We start from the raw sequence: 22821 nt of genomic DNA on the forward strand, positions 1-22821 counted from the left end.
CCCCCCATGCCCGGCCCACCGCCCCCGGGCCGTGCCCCGGGCCCGCCCCAGGAAGCGGCGCCGGGCCCCGCCCCGGCGGTGCCGTCACGGGGCGTGGAAGGGCCCGGGCGCCAGTGGCGCCGCCTTCCCCGCCCCTCTCACCTCGTACTGTCGATGCACGTTTGAAGCGGCTCGGAGGGGCAGCGAGACGTACCCTGCTCTAGCGCACTGTGCAGCCTTGCTGCAGCGGCTCGACGAGGTGACCGAGTTGCAGCTCCCTCCCAACCTCACTGTACCTCTGTAAACCTCTCTGCCTCTACCGCTCCTGCATCCGCCTGTGCTACCACCGGACCCCGCAGTACCTGCAGCTGACAGCGATAAACTCGAGCTGTTCCCCGGAGGCACAGCATGCCACGACTGAACGCACCTGCAGAGAGAGGGCTTCTGGACCAAGCAAGCGGGCAGCTGTTACATGAAAGAGCACCCAGCTTAGCTCCTGCTGAAGACCATAAAGGGAAGGAACAGAAAACACCTTTTACTAACGTAAGTCTTGTATTTGGTGGGTTTTTTTTGTTTTTTTTTTTTTTAATATCTACAGGTTTTAAAGCTCCCTTGACAGCTTCTTTTCTATACCAACCTTGAGTAACTCCTATGGTGTTAAAATATTCTGTAAATGGGAACGTGGTTTGGGCTACACTATGTAAATCCAACAGACATATTCTAGAACTACCATTCAGTTGCTCAGTTACACAATTGCTAAAAGCATCAAATTAACTTTTTAAGAGATAATATAATATTTACGAATTATCAGTTATAATATAGGACATTAGTATGGACACAAGGAAAAGAAGTATTCTTCAGCTGTGTTAGAAACAAGTTAAAGAGGGAATATTTTTCCTTTCCTTTGAAAAGTTTTAGGTGTAGACACTGCTTAGGCCTGCTCCAGCAGCACCTGACAGCATCCTCCACTTGGGCCCCAAGAGAAGGTAACAGACATGGGCTCTCCAAGGCAATTTCCACAAGCATCAGAATGTGTCCTGCACAATTTACTCCACATGATTAATGTACAAGATCCACAAGGCCCAACATTATTGCACCAGTTCTGTGGCAGATTCTGGACATAATGTACATTCTATAGGAGAAGAATCTCAAAAATATTCTACAGCAAATTTAGTATTATTGGATATTTAGCAATGAGTATCTTGTGCTTTCATACAGATTTGTTATAAGGTTACCAGCAAACTGTACAACACCAATATTCACGGGTACAGTCAAGTTACACTGCCAGTTCACTCTGAATTTATTTTTGCAATTAGCAACACCCCCAGCAAAAAAAACCAAACACCAAAACAACCCAAATCCCCCCACCAAAACCCCCCAACCAGTTCACCCAGCTCCCTCTGAAATATGAGCTCTGTTAAGACTACAGAAGTCATTAACTTGACATTGTCACAAGGTAAGGGCAACACTTGCCTAAGTAGACCAAAAACCCCCCACCCAATCAATGACTCAAGCTGTGTTAACAAAAAAGGGAATTTCTTTGTGAAATGGAAGCTCAGACAGGGCAAAAAGTCAAAACCCAATCATCTAAATAAAGTAACACTGAGATTAAACAATACCTTTTGTTTGTTAACTCTTTTTGAATTTATCATTCAGTGTGAATAACAACAACAAAAAAGAAAGACTGAACTTGGTTAGCAGAAGATTGGATTGTAAAGGATCAATGAGCTAGACTTCAGCCCTTCCCATTTCCCCCCTCCCGCAAAATACAGGGTTTGGAAAAATAAGCAGTGTTTATTTACTAACAATAACATAAAATACATCTTAATATATTTTTATTTCTTTACAAATTAAAAGATGCATTGGAAAAACAAGTGAAGAAAATGAAAGGTTCATTCATGATTTCATTTCCACCCCCACACCCCCCAATATTAATACTAGAAATTAGTATTTGTGGAAGTCTGTGGTTGCTGCGCATTATATTCCTGGGAAGTTCTTTCTTTCCCTCCGATTAAAAATCCTCTAGATTTTTTGGTTGGAGGCAGTACGTGGAGTAAAAAGTCAGCCACATTCATACAAAAACGCTGAAAGTTCTGTCAACTATATCTTGAAAGAGTTTCTCCATCACAATTTTCATATTCCCCTTTCTGTGTAGTGATGGGAGGGAAGACAAACTAGCAGCATTAGAAGAAAAATGGATTTATATACATGCTACAGGATATGGAACTAAAACCACAGCCAGATATTTTTCTGATCTTAACAAGGACTTTCCTACGAAATATCAAGCCCAGATAACATGTTCTCTAATCCATCCAAATTCTTCCTTTCACTTTCAGTGCTATTGGTAGCTTAAACTCCTGGGTATTGGAAGAACACCTGTTAAGTGTTCAAGCTAAAATATACAAGCCCCCTTTCAAAAGTGAATAAACGAAGCCCTTAGAATTCCTAATTTGATTACACTAGCTCCCCCTTCACAGGAGTCTTCTCATCCACCCTTGCAATGGAGCAGCAGAGCAGCCAAAGTGGATGGATTAATCTGTCTGAGGTATTTTAGTTTAACAAACAGGCTTATAAAAGGTTTTGTGCAAGCTGATCAGTAGATAGAATGGGGAGGGTATAAATATCCAGTAACGAAACTCTTTGCTATGGCCCAGGTGCTTTCAATAACCAAAATCAGGTACTTGCAATACCTGTTACAGTACAGTCTAAATCTTAAGGTTTTGTATCCCCTTCCTTGTATTCCAGGGTACAAAGCAATCTCAAATTCACATCAGTACAAATCAAATTCCTGCTTGTTTGCTATGATTCACAAAAATATGGTTGAAAATGGCCACTTCCTTATCATCCAGTTCCTACACAGCCCCCCAACACCTTGTTAAAAGTATTTTCTGCTTAAGGTTAAGAAGCTTTTGTTCCCACCACCATCTGACAGACAGGTAAGCTCTGCAGGAGAGGTCATGGAACATGGATTGAGTACGACAAGACAGAGCCGTGCAATGAGAAGGAAACACCACACATGTCAACAGGAAGTACCGTCTCTACCCTACACTGTTCAGAAGCTGTTGATTTTTGCCCCCTTAACTATTGATTACTCCATTACAGTTCTGCACAGCAACTTATAGTACAGGAAAGATTGTGGAGAGAAATTTGCCCCGCTGCCTCCTGGCTTACCACTCATTTCATTTTTCATGGCTTTCCGGTTCAGACAGCCATATGATACATCTGTGCTCTGACAGACCATGTTTCCCTCTTTAGAGGAGACATAAAATGTTTGGCTGCTCCAGCTCCCATCACCTGACCGGCCTCTTGCTCTCCCCACCTGTGCATCCTCTTCACACTTGGAGCATGCACACGCACCCACACAAACGCACAGCAGCTACCAGAAGTTTTGAAGAGTTACCGCTTTTTCACCCAATGTTGACTCATGTACAGTGAACTGAAAAAAACCCTACATTCATTACAACAGGATTAGCGAGCATGGGGTGGGGTAGGGGGTGAACTCCTGCCAAGCACAGGAAACAATTTAGAAGCAAATAAAAGACCTGGTATCAAAGGCCTTTTTTTTTTTTTTTTTTTAAGCCCTCACCAGGAAAATATTTCATCTCTCATATGGGATTGGGAAAGGTTGAAAGGATTTCTGCTTATGCAATGTGTATTAAAAATTATGGAATTGTACAGATTTCTATGTTGTCCTTTTTGAGGGCGCTGGGCCTTCTGATCAGGTCATTAGTGGAGACTGAAATGTCACTGCTGAGTTCTAGCACCACTCACTCCTCTAGCTCAGTAGCTGCCGAATCTCCTTGTGCATGTGACACAGGAAGTCCACATATGAAGCCCCCCCCACTCAGGCTCTTGTCCTCCACTAGAAAGTGTTTGAACAGCATTTCCAGCTTATCTTCTTGCTTCACAATTATCAACTACAAAAAACCAAACAAACAAGAACAAAACCAACAGTGAGTAGCTATTAGAATTAATCTTCATGGGGAAAATAGAGCAAAAAGCTAAATGGCTCAAAATCCCAAAGATAACCAGAATCACGGCATATGGGGTTTATGTGCTTTGACTTGGGTAACTCAGCTGGGTTAAGTCTCAATCCTTTCTAAACAGAAGGAAAATACCATATATATGGTTCATACAGTAGTATATTGTAATAGGTCTGGAAAAAAAAAAAAAGTTTTAGGACTCTGGTAAGCACAAAACTCCAAAACTAGTGAAATTTGTTTTCAGACTCTTGTTATGAGATTGGGAAGAATAAGTTCAGCACTGCAGCATTACCAGGCATCACCTGACTCTACTAAGAGGGAAGGGCATTTAAAGCTGTAAATGGGGGACAGTTTTACCTTCATGTAGCGGGATCTCTGCCCTTGAAGCATATCAATAACAGATCGTACTTTCTTTGAAAAGGGGTTTTCCAAGACTGGCAGGGTACTCTGGAATGAAAGATATACAATTCCCATTAGTCTTGGGAAGTAGAACAATGTTAAACGTAAGTCAGCAGTTTTGGCATACTGTATAAGGGTAGAGAAATATCTACCCCCATGAGCATACAATCTCTTTGACTTCAACTACTTAAAAGAGAATATAACATAGTATCAGAATTAAAGGTCAATTATTCCATTTAGCTATCAACTGGTCTATTCACTGTTAATGATGTGACTTGTCAAATAAATCTAGGCAAAAGCATGCCTGACATGCCCAGACTACCACCATCTCTGCTAGCTTCATACATCTGTGCTTCTCTCATTTCTATTGTGAAAAATGTAACACTATTTTCTCTACTGGCTTTCTCATTGTTTTAAGTTTTGGATGACTGTTTCAGACTCCAGCCCCCACACTGCCACCCAGCTCACCAAGGCATTGCTAATTTGACTGAAGGATGACACTCCAAAGAGGTTCTGGATCAGGCTTTGCTGCACGCTGACTCCCACCCACACAAAGATGTTCAGCCCATTCTCCAGCAGGTAGATGTCACCCTTGGAGAGACGCTCCTCTGAATTCCGAATGGCTGCTGGCAAGGAATCACTGTCAACATCTGCTTTGGTCTGTTTTAGAAGGAAATAAAAATTAAAGTAAAATAAAGGTTATAAAACAAGAACATCTTATGAAGTCCTGAAAATTTCTGCCATGAAGACCCCAACGGTTTTCTCATTTCTAGGACTCGTAAGACTGCAATAATTGTGACTGAAGTAGCACCTTCCTTAGTTTTCTTACTCAAAGTGACACAGAAGCAGATCAGAGACTCTTGGTCAGCAAAAGAGAGCATAAGGCTTTTGTGAAAAGGCTCAAAAATTCAAATATAACCTCCTGGAGTAGGAATGTAATTAGGTTTTAGTATTATTCCAGAAACTGTGGTAATGAAAAGTCAAAACAGTACATAAAGTTACCTTGCAATGATGAAAATTACTACAAAAAGTTGTAAGCTTTAGGACTTTTTTTAAAAAGACTATGAAAGGGTCAAAAGCATCTTCTTTGCCACTAGTCATATGCTTACAGCTCAGGAAAAAAGTAACCCCTGAGAAATTCACAAGATGCAGTAATGCTGAGTAAAATTAAGTGAAATATCCCAACAGATGGCAGATCCCAAATACTTCTCAAATCACTTTCCCTTGCTAAAATAAAAATGCCAGTCCTTAAGATGAGTCAATGAGACAACAGCAAGCCTCAAGTGCTAAGAATATCTTGAATTACTCACCAGGGGCAAGAGCCTGGGATAAAAGAAAACGTTTGTTTCAGCCACATCCATGGATGTCACTAACTGACGGATGTAGGCTCGGTCATCCGTTGTGACCTCTGGGCCAGGCTGAAGGACGTCACTCTTCAACACACAGTTCAAGTACACAGGAAGCAGCTTCATGCATTCAGGGAGGATGAGCTAAAAGTCACAAGCAGACAGAAGCTGGTCAGCTGTCTTTCTTATGAATAAGCTTATGCTTGACAAAATGAGGCTTGCATGAACCAACAGTGTGGTACAGCCATGAGAGTGAAAGCTGATCGTCTACTTATATCATGGATTGCAAAAGAAACATAAAACCTATCCCTGGAGCAGGCAGCGCTCCCTGGGCTCCACACAGATGTCCAAGAAGCCATTCTCAACTATAGTTTTACTTCCTGAGTCTCTTCTTTGCAAATTTCTGCTGAGCAAAGGAATTGACTTTTTTTGAGCAGGCCAAGTAGGAAGAAGCTGTCACCACTTTTTAATTCCCAAGCATGGGATTCAAGTGAAAGCATTGGAGTTTACCTGGCCAGCAGAAGAGGGACTAGCACAGTTCTTTCGATAGCAGGCTAGGATCTGGGCACACTGGTTGATCAGTGCATCTCGTACAGTCTTTACTGGACTACTCAGGACTCCACGATATGCTGCATAGAGAGAGGAAAGAGATGGACTGCTGTCAAGTGGTTGCTCATGAACAGCAAAACCCCAACACTACTTCCACAAAGGAAATCTAAGCAATTATTGTTTATGGAAGCCTTTATTCTTCCTGCTTCAAACTTGTAGGAAAGAGACAATATATTCCTGCTGAAAACCTGAAGAAGCTCATTTACACCATTTTATTACATAATCTTGAACTCTCTATCTCCCATGTAATGAAAACATACTTATCAAAATTTAAAGTATGGGGTTCTATAAAAACTCCTTTTATAGACTACCCATCTTTCATTAATGGTCTGAAAATGGACTGCTTCTTTCATTTTAATGAAATAAACGTGCACAACTCTCAGTATCTGTGGGATATCTAGGCTTTTACTGCAAACTAGAAACGTAAATAGGGTACAGTGCATAAGTGTATGACATTTAACCCGTATCTATGAACAAACGCCACCGTTATCCTACTGCCAGAGCAAAATTCTGCAACAGTTAAGGAATGAACTAAAACAGCCCAAAATAAATACAAGGATGATTTCAGACAGCTGGCAATACAAACTGTTATTAAAAACATTTAGAAAATAATTTGTATGAAGAATAAGCCTACACCCTCCATCTGTACCTCTCATCCTAAGCAGCAACACTGTCATCACAGCTTTATGCTCTTTCCTATAACTGACTGAAGTATCAGAGCTGCCACCTGACATCTGAAGCAGGAAGAATAAACAGGTGTCATTGGGTGACAAAACAGGCATTTTAGCAGCAGTTAAAAGCCGCAATTCTTGTTTCCATGTTTACCCTTACCATACTTAGCCAAGTAGTTGATGAGGGTGTCTGTCTCACAGTTCCGATAGAGGTCAGCCAGCTGCGTGCAGCAGTTTAAGGAGAGGTTGTGAATGCGGAGTCGTCGCTGTCCTGCACAACTTGTATACAACAGAGCACACTGCAGGAGACAAAAATGCCAGGAGACAGAGAAATAAGGTCCTGCTACAATAAGAAGGGCAGGGTTAGAATATACTTCATTAAAAGCTAGGACTCAGATGCATAAGCAAACAAGGTAACTATGCAAAAGCCTTGGACAATAAGCTAAAAGCATTTGCTAACAATCAGGGTCAATGAAAGATAACAAGCAGCAATTTTAGCAGTTGTATTAAGGGACCTGGTCTTAGAAAATAGGGACTGTAGTTTAGGTCACCCTCAGAACAAGTATGCTGGAAGGTCAAGGGTATGGTAAGATGCAGAAAGAAAGAACAAATAATTCCTAGAAGAAGTGTCTAATAATTCAACTGTCAACTCACTTCTTCTACAAAGCCTCCCCCCTCACCTGAAGGAGTGCACCACTGTCTTCACTCAATTTATCATCATGCTTGAATTCCACTGTGATTGTTTTATCACAGTCCAAACCTGCCATCTCTACATCAGTTGTGTTGCTCATATAGAAAGCTCCAAAAAAGTCAGTTGCTCTAATACCTAAAAGAGGGAAAAACCCAACATCAACCACCATTTTGAACAGAACAACAAGACAGCCAGCCTTTGGACCCTGACACCAAGTTATCCTGACAGATTTCAGCAGGATCTTTGCAGTCCCAACAAAAGAGAATTCCAAAGCTTTAGCAGAGCTTTTGGGGTAGCCTAGTCACCACGTGTTTTAAATTATGGGAAAATCTCTTTCTTCCCATGAGACATGCTTGAAGTGGTCAATTTATGAAGATTCATCCATGCTAACACCCACCTGTGCTTGTACGCACTCTCATTACAGCATCAAATCCCACTTCTTTCTGGACATCTCTTCTCAAGTCATTCAGGAATCTGTACTGGTCTGTCTCCAGCTAGAAGGCAAGCAGTATTTGAAGTTTCACACTTCCATAAATCAGACCTGCTTCATAAACCATAAAGTAATTTAAAACCAGATGCTACCTCCTGCGGTCTTACTTTAAAAGTCAGCCATGATACCAGGCTCAGAGGCCTGCTAATAAAATATTGTGCTAAGAGGTAACAGCCTAACTCTTCCTGTTGGGTTTTGTTATTAACAGAGATGTTTCTATAAAGACACAAAGCTACCAAATCATTTTGCTGATTATCTTGAAATTTAAGTAGCCATTTACTTCCAAAGAAGTACTTCTTCACTGTGGTTCCCACTATGAAAAAAAGAATTCTTAGCTAAACAATAATTCTTACTTGGATCAGATACCAGCCTGAGTCAATGTCACTCTTACCTGGAAATAGGCATACTTATAAATGGAGCCTCCTGTCTGGTAAGGTACTACACCCAGTGTGGCCACATCCAGATACTGGTTTGGAAATAGGAATAGATCCACACAGCAGCCCTGGGCCACACAGTCCTTGGCCAAGTTGTTGTAAAAGCTTGTCTGTGGTTGAAACAAAGTCTAAGAAAGGAAATCAGAGATGACATCAGAAGTTTGTGCAGGAAAAGGAAAGCAAGATCCATCTTATAATCCCAGTCAATACACTTTTATATTTTAAGTCTTTCTTCAGGGAAATTAGAATAATCTAAATTCTCCCTGACTCTGCCTTTGAAGAACTGTTAATTATTATGAAAATTACTACATATTTTGCTTTAATTGTAAATTCAGCACATTTACTTTAACCCAGATTTGGTATTTTACCCTGTGTAATAATCTAGAGCTAACTCTTCTTGTTCTCATACTACAGCTGTCCTTATGATGTCAAGTCTCCATAGCCCTGCTTGGGAACAGAAGATAAAAGTGGAATGTTAAAAGGTATTAGCTGGGACAGTAGCAGAATGTGCTATCCGTGTAATTTTTAAAACACTGTTTCAGTTATTTTATTCCATAAAGAGCATAATATACACTCCTGTGTAAGGATCACGCAAATCATTATTACCTTCTCCTTATCTGTGTTGATCAGTTTCCTATCATCCCTGTTCTTTAACTTCCCTGGGGCCTCTGCAATGGGCAGAGAGGTGTGGAAAACGAAGAGCTTGCCAGCACACTCAGCTGCCTGCAGGAAAGTGAGTGCAAAAACAGAGGTTAGAAACATTTACAAAAATTGTAAGGGAAGCAGTGATTCAAGAACAAATATTCAAGCAACCTCATCACTCTTTTTATGTCAGGATGACTCTACCAGACACACAGGCTCGCTGTCACGTGGTTACTTGACTGGTGTCCAATGGAGGGAGCATAAATTACTGGTCACTTACAGAAGAGCATGTTTGAGTTCTACTGGATTTGCGCTAGTTCCACAGCAGGGAGAAAAGAACTTTCTCCAAGGAGATAGAACAATAAGCAGGACCCAGATACAAAAGATTTTGTGCAAACACGTTGCATTGCCTTCTTCCCTGATTTGCAGCTACTGAATTTGTGGAAAAAAGTCACAGAAATGGCAAAGAATTTTGTAATCTGAGCTTCAACAGACCAGTAATTTTAAATCCACACCCTATGCCAACACTAGCTAATGTTTAGTAGCTATTTTCTCTGACCCAGGCAGTATGTAAAAAGTCAATTAGCAATTTTTATTAGTTCTTGATTGAAAAATTGTAACGAAAACTGAGATTAAGAGAGACTATTAAGGATCATTCCCCCTGTACTCAGCACTGGTGAGGCTCCACCTTAACGTTTCAGGCCTTTCACTATGAGGGCATTGACGTGCTGTAGCATGTTCATGGAAGGGCTATGGAGCTGGTGAAGGGTCTGGAGCACAATTCTTGCTTGAGGAGTGAGTGAGGGAATTCAGGTTGTTCAGCCTGGAGAAGAGGAAGGCTCGGGGGAGACATTGTTCTCTACAACTATCTGAAAGGAGGTTGCAGTCAGGTGGGAGTCAGCCTCTTCTCCCGTGTAATATGAGATAGGACAAGAGGAAATGGCTTCAAGTTGCACCAGGGGAGTTTTAGATTAGATTAGATATTGGGAAAAACTTCTTCATGGAAAGGGCTGTCAAGCACTGGAAGAGACTGCCCAGGGAAGTGGTGGAGTCACCATCCCTGGAGGTATTTAAAAGATGCGTAGTTGTGGTACTTAGGAACATGGTTCAGTGGAGGACTTGGCAGGGCTGGGTTAAAAGCTGGGCTAATCGTATAAGTCTTTTCCAACTAAAATGACTGGCTGGCTGACATGACAGACAAATAGAGCTGTGTCATCACTTTGGGGTGAAGTCATACAGGCATTCAATTTGAACAGCAGACAAGTTGGAGTTAAACCACGCATGTAATTATGTCTGGATGAAGTACTAGAATGGAAGAACTTTAAGAAAGGTTTACTTGGTTAGCACATTGTTGCAGGCAACTTCAACAGATAGCATTCTCTCCTTTTGTTTAAGATTCTACCAGAGTACAGGATTAAAAAGACACCAAACTACAGAACACTTCCATGAGATTTAACAGACTTCAGCACTTGTTTTTTTAATGCTGGAGGCTCTTTTTTTTCCTGTAGGTTCTGTAAACTGTTTAAAGCAAAACCCAGTCAGAGTTACTGAGAGTAAGCCATGTTCTTACACTTTGAAAAAATTATTTAAAAAAGAATTGGGCAAAGAACATATAGATAGCTGCACAAAACAGAAGGTACATGCACTTCAAAAATGAGCCAAGTACGCCCTACATGCAATGCATCTACCACAAGGAGCTTACAAAATCTTTAGAATTGTCTTATTAGTGTGTGTTAGCAGAATATGAACTTCAGAGTAATTGGCTGAAAACAATTCGTCATAACAATTTACTAACCTTCAGTGCCTCCAGCCCTGCTTGAATCACAGGTGCAAAAACAGTTTCTGTTTCTCTGGTGTCTGCAAACATTTCTGGAATCTGATCCAGCAAACTAGCAAAGAACAAGAAAAAAAAAGAGGAATTCAAGATCCCATTTAATAGGAAAAGCAACACAGTTATAGCTGATGATCTAGAAGAGTGAGGTGGTTTAAACAGAAGTGGCTAACATGTCTGTAAATTCGTGTAACTTTTACAGTATTTGGCATCTCATCTGACAAAAATGCTGTCTTGTTCTTCATTGGCTTCTCTCATCCATATCCTCAGTGCTTGCTGTATAGCCTCAACTGATATCTAGTCCACAGCTCTTCTGTATTTCTTCTAATATATTCCAAAATATACAGGTAAGTAAATTCTTAGGAAATACTAGTGACACTTGGCCTCTGTTTGCCAAGCATCTTGTGTACTATTCAAAGATCAATAGGTTTAATCCACAGTTTTGTATTTAGGCTTGTTTAATGCATTACAAAACAGGCTAGAAATTTTCTCTAAAAATATGCAATTCCACGTCTAGTTCCCAAAATGTAGTTAGCTACACACCATAGAATAATTATAGTTCAAATATCATGGTAAATAGTTTGCCAAAACTTCACTAACTTCTTTCTTTCCTTTCAGATTTTATCTTCTTATCCCACTTAGTCTATTTTCTCCACGGAACCAAAAGTGGACATCCCTATTGTCTCAGTTTGCAGTTATTTAAACAGTTGCCTTAAAGACAGTGATGCAGCATTCTTACAACTTTCCCTCTGCACCATCCTAGTTGTGTTTTGTTGTGGCTTGGTTTTAGTTTGTTTTTTTCTCTCCAGAAATGCCCTTCAGCTCTAAATCCCTTTATATCCACTTTCTGCCAAGCTGGACTATGAGCCAAATAAACCTTTAGCCCTTGAATTTCCCCACCCTACTTTGCCAGCTTAATCTCAAACAGTATAGTAAGTTAAAACACATGGAGTGCTTTAACATGACAATTAAGCACACAACATTTGAATCTACCAAACAAAATTTTACTACACACACGGTAAACCAATTTCTATTACCTGGCAATAACTGTCCTGGACTCATTCACATTCACCAGAAAACCATCAAGGAGTGGCACAAACATATCTGCCACATCTGAGACCACCATCATTTGTGGCTGTGCCAGTGAGCTCTTCACGTTATAGAAGTGTAACACTTTGTTGTAGGTGACAAAGCCTACTCGAATGGCTGATTCCTCCATGTTGCCTTCCCTGTAAGAGACATACTTGCCTTCACATCCAAGAAGATAGGAAAACCATTACTCATAACCCAACACAACAAGGGAAAAATGAAAGGAAGTAAAATTTATTTTCACCTAGAAGGGTATCAAGAAATGTTCTGCTTGGCCTTTTTCTGAAGAAAAGCTTGACAGGATTATCAAATAATTTTTTAATTTCTAGCATTTTTAAAGAGAAAAAGTAACAGCATCTCCCATTTTAATTGACAACAGTAGTTCACAGTATACCTACCTGGGCAGGTAATCTAGGAGTGACTTTAATTCTTCACATATTAGCCTCACTAAGCCACTCTTCACAGCATTGTAAGACACATCAATCATAAAAATGAAAGCAGGTGGACTAGGAAACTTGTTATTCTGTGGAAGAGAGGGAAGAAATCACACTATTGCCACGTAATGCAGCTCACATAACAGCTCCCTAACACAGATAAATCAATGCTGGTCAAAACTTAGTTGCTTTCATGTACCTCTGTAAGCATGAGCAGCAGTTGTTTCTTCAGCTCATTCTCCTGTCCTTTTCCAACTAACAGACATGTAATCATATTATGTTTGAAATGGACTGGTATTAAATGCCCTAGACTGACTTTACCATTAATCAGAGAAGAACAGTTATAACTAAACAATCCCTTTACATCACTAGGATAGATTGAAAAAGTAGACAGGGAAGATTCCTGCCAGATCTCAAGACTTTGGAATCTGACCATACTTGTCATAGGTGATTTCACCTATATAAACTAAAAGATTTTCCTCTCCAAGGATGACAACTTTTTCCTTCTTAAAAATCTGGCTTTCTTTGGGAATGAAAAACTTGTTTTAGTCAATAGTTTACTGAAATCTATAGGTCATAATGGAACAAGCACTCAGAACAAAAGCAAAACAGAAGAACTTTCAAAAAAGCTAGGAAGATCGCATCTCATTTGATTTAAAGTTCTTAAGCTGTTAGAAAATAACTGAACCTTTTGTCTTAACTCAAAGTAAAACAGAGGCATTAGAAGGCAACCGGCATAAACTCACATTTAGACATCTATTTTCTCAGCATAATATTTCAGCAGAGATATAAGTTGCTTTAATAAATACCTTGCACATATTTTCCCTATTCCTTAGAAGTTAATTATTATTTAAATCTTTAATTTAAAAGCAAAACAGCTTTGAAAAGATACATTTCCACACTATTCTTGTGCTTTTAACCACTTTGGCTGTATTTGAAATTGAAGTTCAGTAGGTAAGGTCTGCCTTAGGTAACAGGTGGCACATTGCACAGTTACTATTGTACTTGTCTTGAACCTCTCCTACAATCCCCTTTTCTGCTAAGGACTACTGCACAAGAGTCCCTTCTGCAGAACTCCTAAGGTAAGCACAGCCATAGCTGCTTATATAGCTCCAGGAAAAAAAAAAATTACAGAGATAGCTATTAAATTATATTATGTCATGTGTGATCAGGACTTCCTCTAGTTTTGGAAGTAAGCAGACAGGCATGTTATTTTACGCAGTAAAGTGGGTTGGATTAATGCTGTTAATTATTTCTGCCAGCTAGAAATCAGCCCCAGACAATTCATGTCTTTCTTACTTTCAAGAAAATAGTTTTTTTACTTAAAAGCAAAATAAATAAAGCAATAAACACGTTCTACTGTACCTTGCAATAGTCAACTGTTGCTAGAAACTCGTACGACCCCAGTGATAACTCGGGTCGGTCATAGAAGTCTACTCGCTTTCCAGTATGATCCAAATGTTGGAAGTAGTGAGGTGGCACTGGGAAAGGAAAAATCATTACGCTCAGTGATATGCCCATAATAAACACTGTGACTAGAGAGTCAACATGACAACAGCTGTTTCAAAAAAAACTCCAGGAAAGTGAACTAGCACTCTGGGCTAGCACACAAGTACTAAAACTATTAATGCAATTTAAGAACATCATTAAAGCAAAAAAACCCAAACTTACTCCAGTTTGTCTCATGCACCAGACAGCACACTGTGTAGTTACTGTTGTACTTTTCTTGAATCTCCTTTCCATTCTCATTTTACATTTCATATCAGAAACATCACTACAATACACTTTTAGGATTATTCTGAAGGATTTAGTCCAAAGGAAAAATATAACGTCCCATATAAGTTGTAACAAATTATGTAAAACAGAGTTTGAGGCAAACTACAGGCTACGTCATTACTGACTCAAATCAGGCTTACTAAAACATTGAGCTCCTTATTCTGCTATTTGGGTTAGTTTTTCCTTCCCTTCCCATGCTGCACAAGAGTAAAGCCTCCAGGCACTCTTGCATGCAGAGACTCCCATAATCTTTTTATCAGAATAGACAGAGTACTTCTTACAGTGGATTAAGAAGGAGGAACAGAAGTGTAACCACATGCCCAGCACCCAGTACTTCTGTGCTGGCATGAGGTATCAGAAAATAAAATGGGAGTTAAGCTAAATTTTTGCCTACAAAAGTCAGCTGCAGAAACAAGTATTTCCCTTGTGCCCCAAGAACTACCATGACAGACACTCCCTCCTGCAGAACTGCTCCGGTGACAAAACGCATTGCAGCTACAGCTGTCTATATAGCTCTATATAGCTGTCTATATAGCTCCAGGGGAGAATAAAATGAGATTACCTGGAATGACAGTATTCACCATATTTAAACTACTTTAAGCATTTAAAGTTTAAAAAGTTCAAAAGAAAACAAAGTGATATCACTAAGACTATATATAAGCATCTATTACTCTTGTTCCCAAGTACACATCCCATATAAGATAATTGCCTGATGATTTTTGGAGAGAAAACAAAAATTGTTCTCAAGTTTTAGGTACAACTACATTGTGTTTTCAGAGTATTGCTTTCATCAGCTGTCTCTCAGCATCCCTCCCTTTTCTGCCTTTGCTCAGTTGTTAAAGGTACATACAGTTGCTGAGTGAGAAGGACCGGGAATGTATGCAGGCAGAAAATCACCAGACAAAATTGGTGTTTAAAGTTGGCCATTTCTAATTCCCATTTTGGTTAGTACAAACACTTGTACAGCATAATTGAGGTGGTAAGAACAGTCCATTAAAAGCTACCAAATGGAACACTGAAACCGTCCTCATAAGGTTTGTTGTACCTTACATTCCACTGTGCTTTCAAAACAAATCTACAAATGTCATGCTATGAGCAGCCCATTGTGACTTCTGCTTAAAATGAAGCACGTTTTGTACTAATTTAGAAGAGCAACTAATATTAACTGGCCTGTACTGAAAACTCTTTTTCAGCTGTAGCAGATTTAACTGCAATCTCACCTCTAAGGAATGTTTGTGAGGCAAAAAAAGGCTTTGTGAGAAAAAAAATTCTAACACATGCTACAGACTAGATCTGTATCTCAGTCTGTTAAAAAATCCCGTACTTTTGAAATATCCTAAGAAAATACAACGGTCTTTCAAACCACCTGGCATTATGCTACAAATACATCGTATTAAAAATTTGCTACACTACTACAATGCATAAGCACCTATTTGAACACAATTTCAGAAATGAACACTGAACATGCCTTACAATAATTTTTTACAAGACTAGACACGTATTAAATCACAGTATTCCTTATAAATGATCGTAACTTGATAAAGACTTATTTGCCTGCATCTTGTTCAAAGACCTTTCCAGTAGAGCCCAAAGAGTGATTTCCAGAAGAAACCTTACCCTCAGTGACACAGCTGCAGAAACAACACTGGAACCTCCTTCCACCTTCAATGAATTGCATAAAAGGGCACATGTAAGCTTTGCACCTATTACATCGGACAGGACCGGATTCTCCATGGTCTACCAAATAAGGAAGGGTCTGTGGAAGCAAGAGAAAAAAACATGAAGAGAAAGGTCACACCATTATGAGAAAGTTTTAAGCTCTGCATTGTGTGGTCATTTCTATCTCCCTGTACATGGCATAAGATATAGCATTGTGGGAAAGAGTGCAGGGGAGGTGGGAAGCCTGAACAAGTATTTCGTAAGTGCTTTTCAATTCAAGCTCTAGCACAGCAGTACTCTGCACGCTAGTCATCAATGGGCTCTCCCACGTAGCCAGTAGCTTGAAGAACATGACCACAATGCACTGCCAGATATATCCGAAGTGAACATGGAAGACTGAAAGTGACTCTTCACCCTTCTCTCTTCCCCTTGTAAAAAGCAAGCTTTTTAACAAAAGCAAAGCCAGTCATTATATTCTTGACTACATGGAATGCACAGTATCTACTGTAAAAAATTCCATCTGGTAAGACTTATTTTTGAACTCTATCATGAAATGCATTATAACCACAAGTTCTTACTGTCTTGACCCACTGTACAGCAAGTCCTCAAAACTGTTATATAGTGACACCATTTTTCAACTGTTACTTATAATATGTTCTTTCTGCACCCAAACCAGAGTAAGATGCTTGGCAACTTCTCAACATCAGAACAAGCAGGAAGCACTTTATAATTATTGAGACAGAACTCATGCAAGTTATAAGCTGCATTCATAGTTCAAAGCACTTTTTGTAACTAAAAACTTAGCTCAAAAATATAACTACTTGTTTTTAAATTTTCTGCCAATAAAGGTGTCTGGTCTTAACTCTCTGTTACCTTAAATCTATGCTCATTTTTAAGAGACAACATATTCACTGATCAGAAGATGAGCAAATGCTCCAGTCACTTTCCTCTTCATGCCACAGATGTGTTATGTCTTTTCATTCAACCCCACTAATCATTTAATGACAGTACAGTGGTTTTGCAGCCAGCATTTCTCATTTCCTATAGGCCAGGCTGACCTCTTCAGAGGAAACAAATTTCCAACTTTTCTGACTGGCAGGAAATGTTGGTATTGTACTTCAACACATTTTTTTTTTTTCCTCAGCCTCCCCTCTGTAACATGCAAACAAACTACAAGGGTGCTGGAAACAGGCAGCACTATACATAACTTGTCATTAACCACTTAGTCCCAGAAGACAGATACTTCTTTCCAAAGCCTCAAGTTTGGTTTCCTGAACAGTGCATAACCTAAGGCAAAGGTCCTGGATTACGAAATATCGTAAATTTATCTGAATGCTATAGTTTCATAAGATATTATTTTCACGAAACATTCATCCTCTCATATGTGAAGCTTTAGTTCTATTTACAGTCTTATTGCTCTGAACAGCTGAGTCTTCATCTGTTGGAAGGGCCCCTCCACAGTGAGTCTTCCCTTGCCATAAAGAACTTCCAAATACTAGAAGCTGACTGGTCTCCAGGGCAATTTTCCAATCCTAGCCTTTTTTTTTTTGGACACCATAAGTGTTTGTTCAAAGCATAAACACATCAGGAGACCAAACAATTATTATTTGTAAAGTTTTGCTAAAAATGTGTAACTTCACAAGCCTCCAAGTTTCCCAAGTAAGACCTCATTCTCCTATTGTGTTTCTTTTAAACTTCAGCCACAGATCAGTTTTATCACAAACCACTTTTTAAAATTCAAACCATAGTTTAGGAACACTAATGAAATGGAACAGGAAAACCTTAAAAGAACCCTTAAACAGACCGGAGGAAATGGCTTTTCTCAGCAGATGCTACCCTTAGGTTTAGCAGGGCACAGAATACTGCAGACGTATGTATTCAAATTTAACAAGCCTGTTTGTCTTTATGTCACTGCTCCAAGCAGGCTAACACTACACAGTAGCCAGAGTATTTAGACTACTTAAAAAAATGTCAAACTCTGTAAAAGTTTCTGAGCTTTCAAATTCTCAGCAACCAAACATGAGTGGGTAAAAGGCTAAACAGCCACATACTACACCTAGAGAGAAGTAAGTGCTGCAGAGAGAAAGGGCAGAAATACAAGTGCAGCTCAGCAGTGCCCAGTACTCAGTGTTGTGCTGTCATCCCCCACAGTGCTGTGCATGTACATCCATATTAAATAGCTTAACCAGTACTGTTTCATAAATTCTCATCCAATTCCACAACTTGGCATTCTAGAAAAGATTTAATACCTGTGATCAGCAACCATTTAAATATTTTATACCAAGAAAGAAACTGAGATCAGCTGGAAGGGGATGCCTTTATGACCATCCTAGTATTTTGATCATTTAGTGACAGTGCTTGACAGCTACAGCAAAAAAGCTGAAATTATCATGGCCATCAAAATATTAAAAACTTTAAACACAACATTCTTCTGCTTTACAGATCTCTACTGCACACCTGTTGGAGAATCAATGTTTACCTGGTCTTCATTACCTAAATATGCCTTCTAAACATATGTGTTAAATGTTGACACCTGAGAGCATTCTCCTGCTGAACATGCACAGGGCACACAACTCTACACACGGTTCTCACCTCTTCCGGTGGCAGAGTAGCCAGCGGCTTTATGATGGCAGCCAGGGGAACTTGGGATTGTTTGGCCATGTCAGAGGTGCAGGGAATATTGTAAGACGTGCATCTGATGTAGCGGGGGCTTGCATTACCTGGGGAACAAATAAAAAAACCCATAAATTTCAGAGCAAATTAAGTTTATATTCAAGAACAGAAACAAAAATACCTTAAGTTGTGTTGTTAAGCCACAGACACTAAGAGCTTACCTAAACATTCAGGTTCAATCTATGGAAAACTTGAATTCCAAATAAAATACCTCTTCATGATTAACTACATAAAATAAAAGACCTTAAAATAAATGAACTTGACTCCCGGTCAACCTAAACCTATTAAAAGGCATTTCTGTTTCACTGTATTCACAGACTAAAATATAATGTAAACAGAAAACTCTACTCAAAACATTTCTACTATTCTGTTTTGTAATTTTGGCTGAAGAGTAAAATACTTAATCACAGAATCAGATTCTGAAGTTTTTTCCAGAACTTTAAAACTCAAAGTGTCAGAGATTAAAAGATGAAACATCTTTTCTCTATGGAGCTCTCAGACCAACTTACATCCCTCTTAATTTTAAAAAATACAGTTGTCAGTCCAATTCTAACAATGTTGCTAGTAGATTTCAGTTTTTAAGTGTATTTTATAAAGTTCTAAAGAAGAGGCTTCATTTGCTGCCTTCTGATATCTCTGCTAATGCTGGTCCTAGGTATCTGCCTTGGAAAACATTTTTTACCTGCAAGTTGGTTACTAGCTACCACACAATCAGGATAATCTAAACTGACATCAAATCAACAGAGCACCTGAAACTAAGCCTCTTTCCTTTAAAGATATGGTTCTGTCACTGACTCTTTGGGATTTGTTTTGTTTGTTTGTTTAGGAAAAGAAAAATAGTTTACCTTGATCCTTGACCAAGAAATTTGTAGTTACAAGAGGTGGGACCTGCCCTCTCACTCCAGTGACAAATGGTTCTGACCCACGGTTATTTCTGTCATCTTCAATCACTTGAATCTGTGATGGAAAACACCATGCTATTATTTGGAGGCTTGATTTCCAAGTACTGCAAAATAAAAAATCTCTAACACAGTGAAAAGGGGACCTGAGGCAAACATTACTATCTCTAAAAATAAGAAGAGCAAGTAAATTTTGTCAAGCAGTCACCTCTCAGTTTGATTTCAAATAGTACTTAATGACTAACAATAAATTACAAGCTGCAAATAGTATATTTTCCCCAAGTGTTCTTAGTTGCAGCATATTTTGTGTTTTAAAGTCTGATCTGAACTCATAAAAGCCAAACTCAGATCAAGAAAGGAATTTTTGGTAGTATTCCCCTGTATGGTTCTAGTCAAATACAATTGTAAGCTTCTATAATCCTCAAGCTGAAGTTCTAGAGGCAACCTGGCTTTTTCTTTCTCTTATGTTCCCACTGCTTTCATAGTATGCCTTTACTTCTAACCACTTCAACTCTGGCCTAAAGACATATGGCTTGCAAGCTCAGGTGGAAATCTTCATTACTTTGTGGTGCTCAAGGGTTTGCAATTTGAATTCTGGGAACGTGGAAATTGAAATTTCAATAGACTTGTCAATGAATCAAACTTCAAAGCCTATAAAAATCTTAAATTTCTTAGTATTTCAAATTCTTTACAACTGCAAATTTGCTTAAGATCATGGAAATTTATTGAATAGTTTTGCTTTACTAAAATATCCACTGACATTTGTACTCGTACACAGTTCAAACTACATTTCCACAGTGGTAACTGGATGAAAGAATTAAAGCTAGAAACCATTCTTCTACTCTTATTTGCCATCAAACACACCTGCCTTTGCCTAAATTCTGAAATGCAGAAGTTTGCATGGCAGAACTTCCACTCTCTCACTACAGATTGCAAGCTGCCAAGCAGAGAGCCTCCCATAGCTTCAGACAATGACTACTCTAGAATAAATCTAGTTCCGTTCAAAGGTCTACAGGCTGACTGACGTTGATCTCACCACTGGTACCTGTTAAATGATAAACTGTGACTACATGAAGAAGAAGTGACAAAGGGTAACAAAAAGCCAAAAGTTGGTTTTTTTCTTCTTCCAATCCAAAAGGTAGCTGCTTTTTTCTTTCTTTCTTTAGGTAAGATTCTCCAACATAAACATTAAATTTTCAAATTCAAAATTTAATGGTTATGCATGAGCACAGATAATGAGAGAATGTTTATAGCTCCCCATGCCTCATACCAAACTACTAAAAGATTTGTATCAGGAATTAACATTAAAAAAACTCCCATTCATCTGCAATTTTAGAACTCCAGAGCACTGGCCCAGTACTGGTATATCAACAATAACAGTAAGCAAATTCTGATCAAAACACGGTAGAAAACACGGCTACAACAGCTCATGCTGTGTGCATGCTGACATGAGACACACGTTGTATGGACAATTATACTACTAGCTTACACTGAAAATGCCAGTGGGAATCTGATGAAGGCAATATCCTAAAGATCAAAGAAAGTGAAGGGGAGACATTCTTCATGATCTGTTTCTGAAAACTGCTTTCTATTGTGCCACCATTCATCACAGAAGATTTTAACAACCTCATGTGGTGTAATGTTACTCATTTTGATCAGGCAAGCAGAAGACAGCAAGGAAAGGGTAAAAGATTAATGATGGAGGGTTAGCAAGGTGAAGTTCAGGTTTCAGGCATGCACAGATGGTCACCAACAAACAGACTACAATTGACATATATACAGCACTTACTGGACTAGGAATTGCATCTGGGTCTATTCTGTGTCTGGGTTTCTGCTGGGGTGGCAGCTCATTTAGTTGCTTTTTTTTTTTAATAAGAAATAAGAGCGCCACAAAAAAAAAAAAAAAAAGAAAAGAAAGAAAAGAGAATAATAAACCAAAAGTAACAGTGTTACTTCTTTCTACCCAAACCTGTAGCACTGGAATTAGATACATTTAGATACTGTTTCATGCAACAGGACACATCAGCTTCTGCAGCATACATTGATTCCAAAACCAGTCTTGCTGGGATATTTGGCTTGGCTCTGGACACGTTGCTAATGGAGGCAGTGGCTCACCTGCTGCTCATTTTGGTTAGAAACTGGGGATTTTTATGCTTTAAGAACATGCTAACATGAAGGCAACTGACACAAGCCATTTGAGATTTCATTTAGTGGAAGAGAAGAGAGGCAGACAAGCAATTAAAGACTTATATTCTATGAAAAAACACAGTAGTAAGTTTTACATAAACCTGGAATCTAAACAGGTAATCTTTTTTAAATACAAGTACCTTCTGAATAACATCAGTTCGGATCTAAGATATAACTCAAGACTACATTCTCTTCATAGTTTTGAAGTACAGAAACAGCATCAGCAGCAGTGAAAGGAACAGCACAGTAGACTAGTGGCAATAAGACCACAAGGCTTAGTATTACTCATCGTTGCTAACCATTAGATACAACTGCTCATCCTGTCTCAGAACCTCCATTCTAAAAGACAATCCCAGTTTGAGAAGCTGTTCATATTTGACTGACGTAGCACCATGACTTCACGACCCAAAAAAAACCAAACCAGCTTTTTGACAGATTATAGGAAAAGCACTACAATCACCTCCTACTAACCATACTTTAAACATGGATCATACAGTTCACAGATTGTCACCTCAAAACCTGAAATCAATTCACCTTGGAAAGTCATTATGCAAGACTCCAAAAATGGAGAAACAAGTTTAATCAGAGCCCTCAAGGATTCTCAAAAGATAACACAGTACAGAAAAAGACTTGAGGAATTAGAGCAGTGATTTCCATATGCAGTGCCTTCCTTTAGTCACCAAGAAAAATACTGCCTCTGGGCTTATTCATCATGAAAGACTGAAGGTGGATAGAAGAGAAAAACATAAGCAGGAAAACAGACTGATATTCCTTGGAATGAGAAACCTGTTTTCAGCTTTGGTCTTTGTCAGTTCTGTTTTATGCAAAGACACCATGGAAGAGTTGACACTGGTAAGAACAAGTAAGCTTACAGGGCTGGGAATGGAATCTGGATCCAAGCGTTTTGGTGGAGGTGGTGGTCCAGGCGGACTTCCATAATTTGGTGCTCCTGGATAGGCTCCTCCATAGTTTGGCTGGGGACCCCTCACCTGTCCAAAGGAACCTTAACAAGAAAAGAACATCAGAATC

At 39.3% G+C, this 22821-nt stretch overlaps 2 protein-coding genes and 1 long non-coding RNA gene across 3 annotated transcripts in view; 1 reads left to right on the forward strand and 2 right to left on the reverse strand.

The window, feature by feature from the left end:
- Positions 1-389, reverse strand: part of FUT11 (fucosyltransferase 11) — an 8365-nt gene extending 7976 nt beyond the window's left edge. The window contains 1 exon segment of the mRNA XM_042018680.1: positions 4-389. Coding sequence (XP_041874614.1) covers positions 4-389 — 386 coding nt within the window.
- LOC121659947 lies at positions 92-5071 on the forward strand. The gene is made up of 2 exons (XR_006014511.1): positions 92-522; positions 4799-5071. It is a non-coding gene; the product is annotated as an uncharacterized LOC121659947 (long non-coding RNA).
- Positions 1798-22821, reverse strand: part of SEC24C (SEC24 homolog C, COPII coat complex component) — a 37955-nt gene continuing 16931 nt past the window's right edge. The window contains 19 exon segments of the mRNA XM_042018669.1: positions 1798-3820; positions 3822-3896; positions 4320-4409; positions 4830-5021; positions 5672-5851; positions 6218-6336; positions 7148-7286; positions 7668-7813; positions 8076-8172; positions 8560-8730; positions 9209-9325; positions 11040-11133; positions 12113-12304; positions 12563-12687; positions 13964-14079; positions 15992-16130; positions 18626-18753; positions 19552-19663; positions 22665-22795. Coding sequence (XP_041874603.1) covers positions 3755-3820; positions 3822-3896; positions 4320-4409; positions 4830-5021; positions 5672-5851; positions 6218-6336; positions 7148-7286; positions 7668-7813; positions 8076-8172; positions 8560-8730; positions 9209-9325; positions 11040-11133; positions 12113-12304; positions 12563-12687; positions 13964-14079; positions 15992-16130; positions 18626-18753; positions 19552-19663; positions 22665-22795 — 2429 coding nt within the window. The 3' untranslated portion in view covers positions 1798-3754.

The sequence above is a fragment of the Corvus kubaryi genome, unplaced genomic scaffold, assembly GCF_017639235.1.
Source record: "Corvus kubaryi isolate FWS band 111438036 unplaced genomic scaffold, C.kubaryi_AGA036_p1.0 138, whole genome shotgun sequence".
Taxonomy (NCBI): domain Eukaryota; kingdom Metazoa; phylum Chordata; class Aves; order Passeriformes; family Corvidae; genus Corvus; species Corvus kubaryi.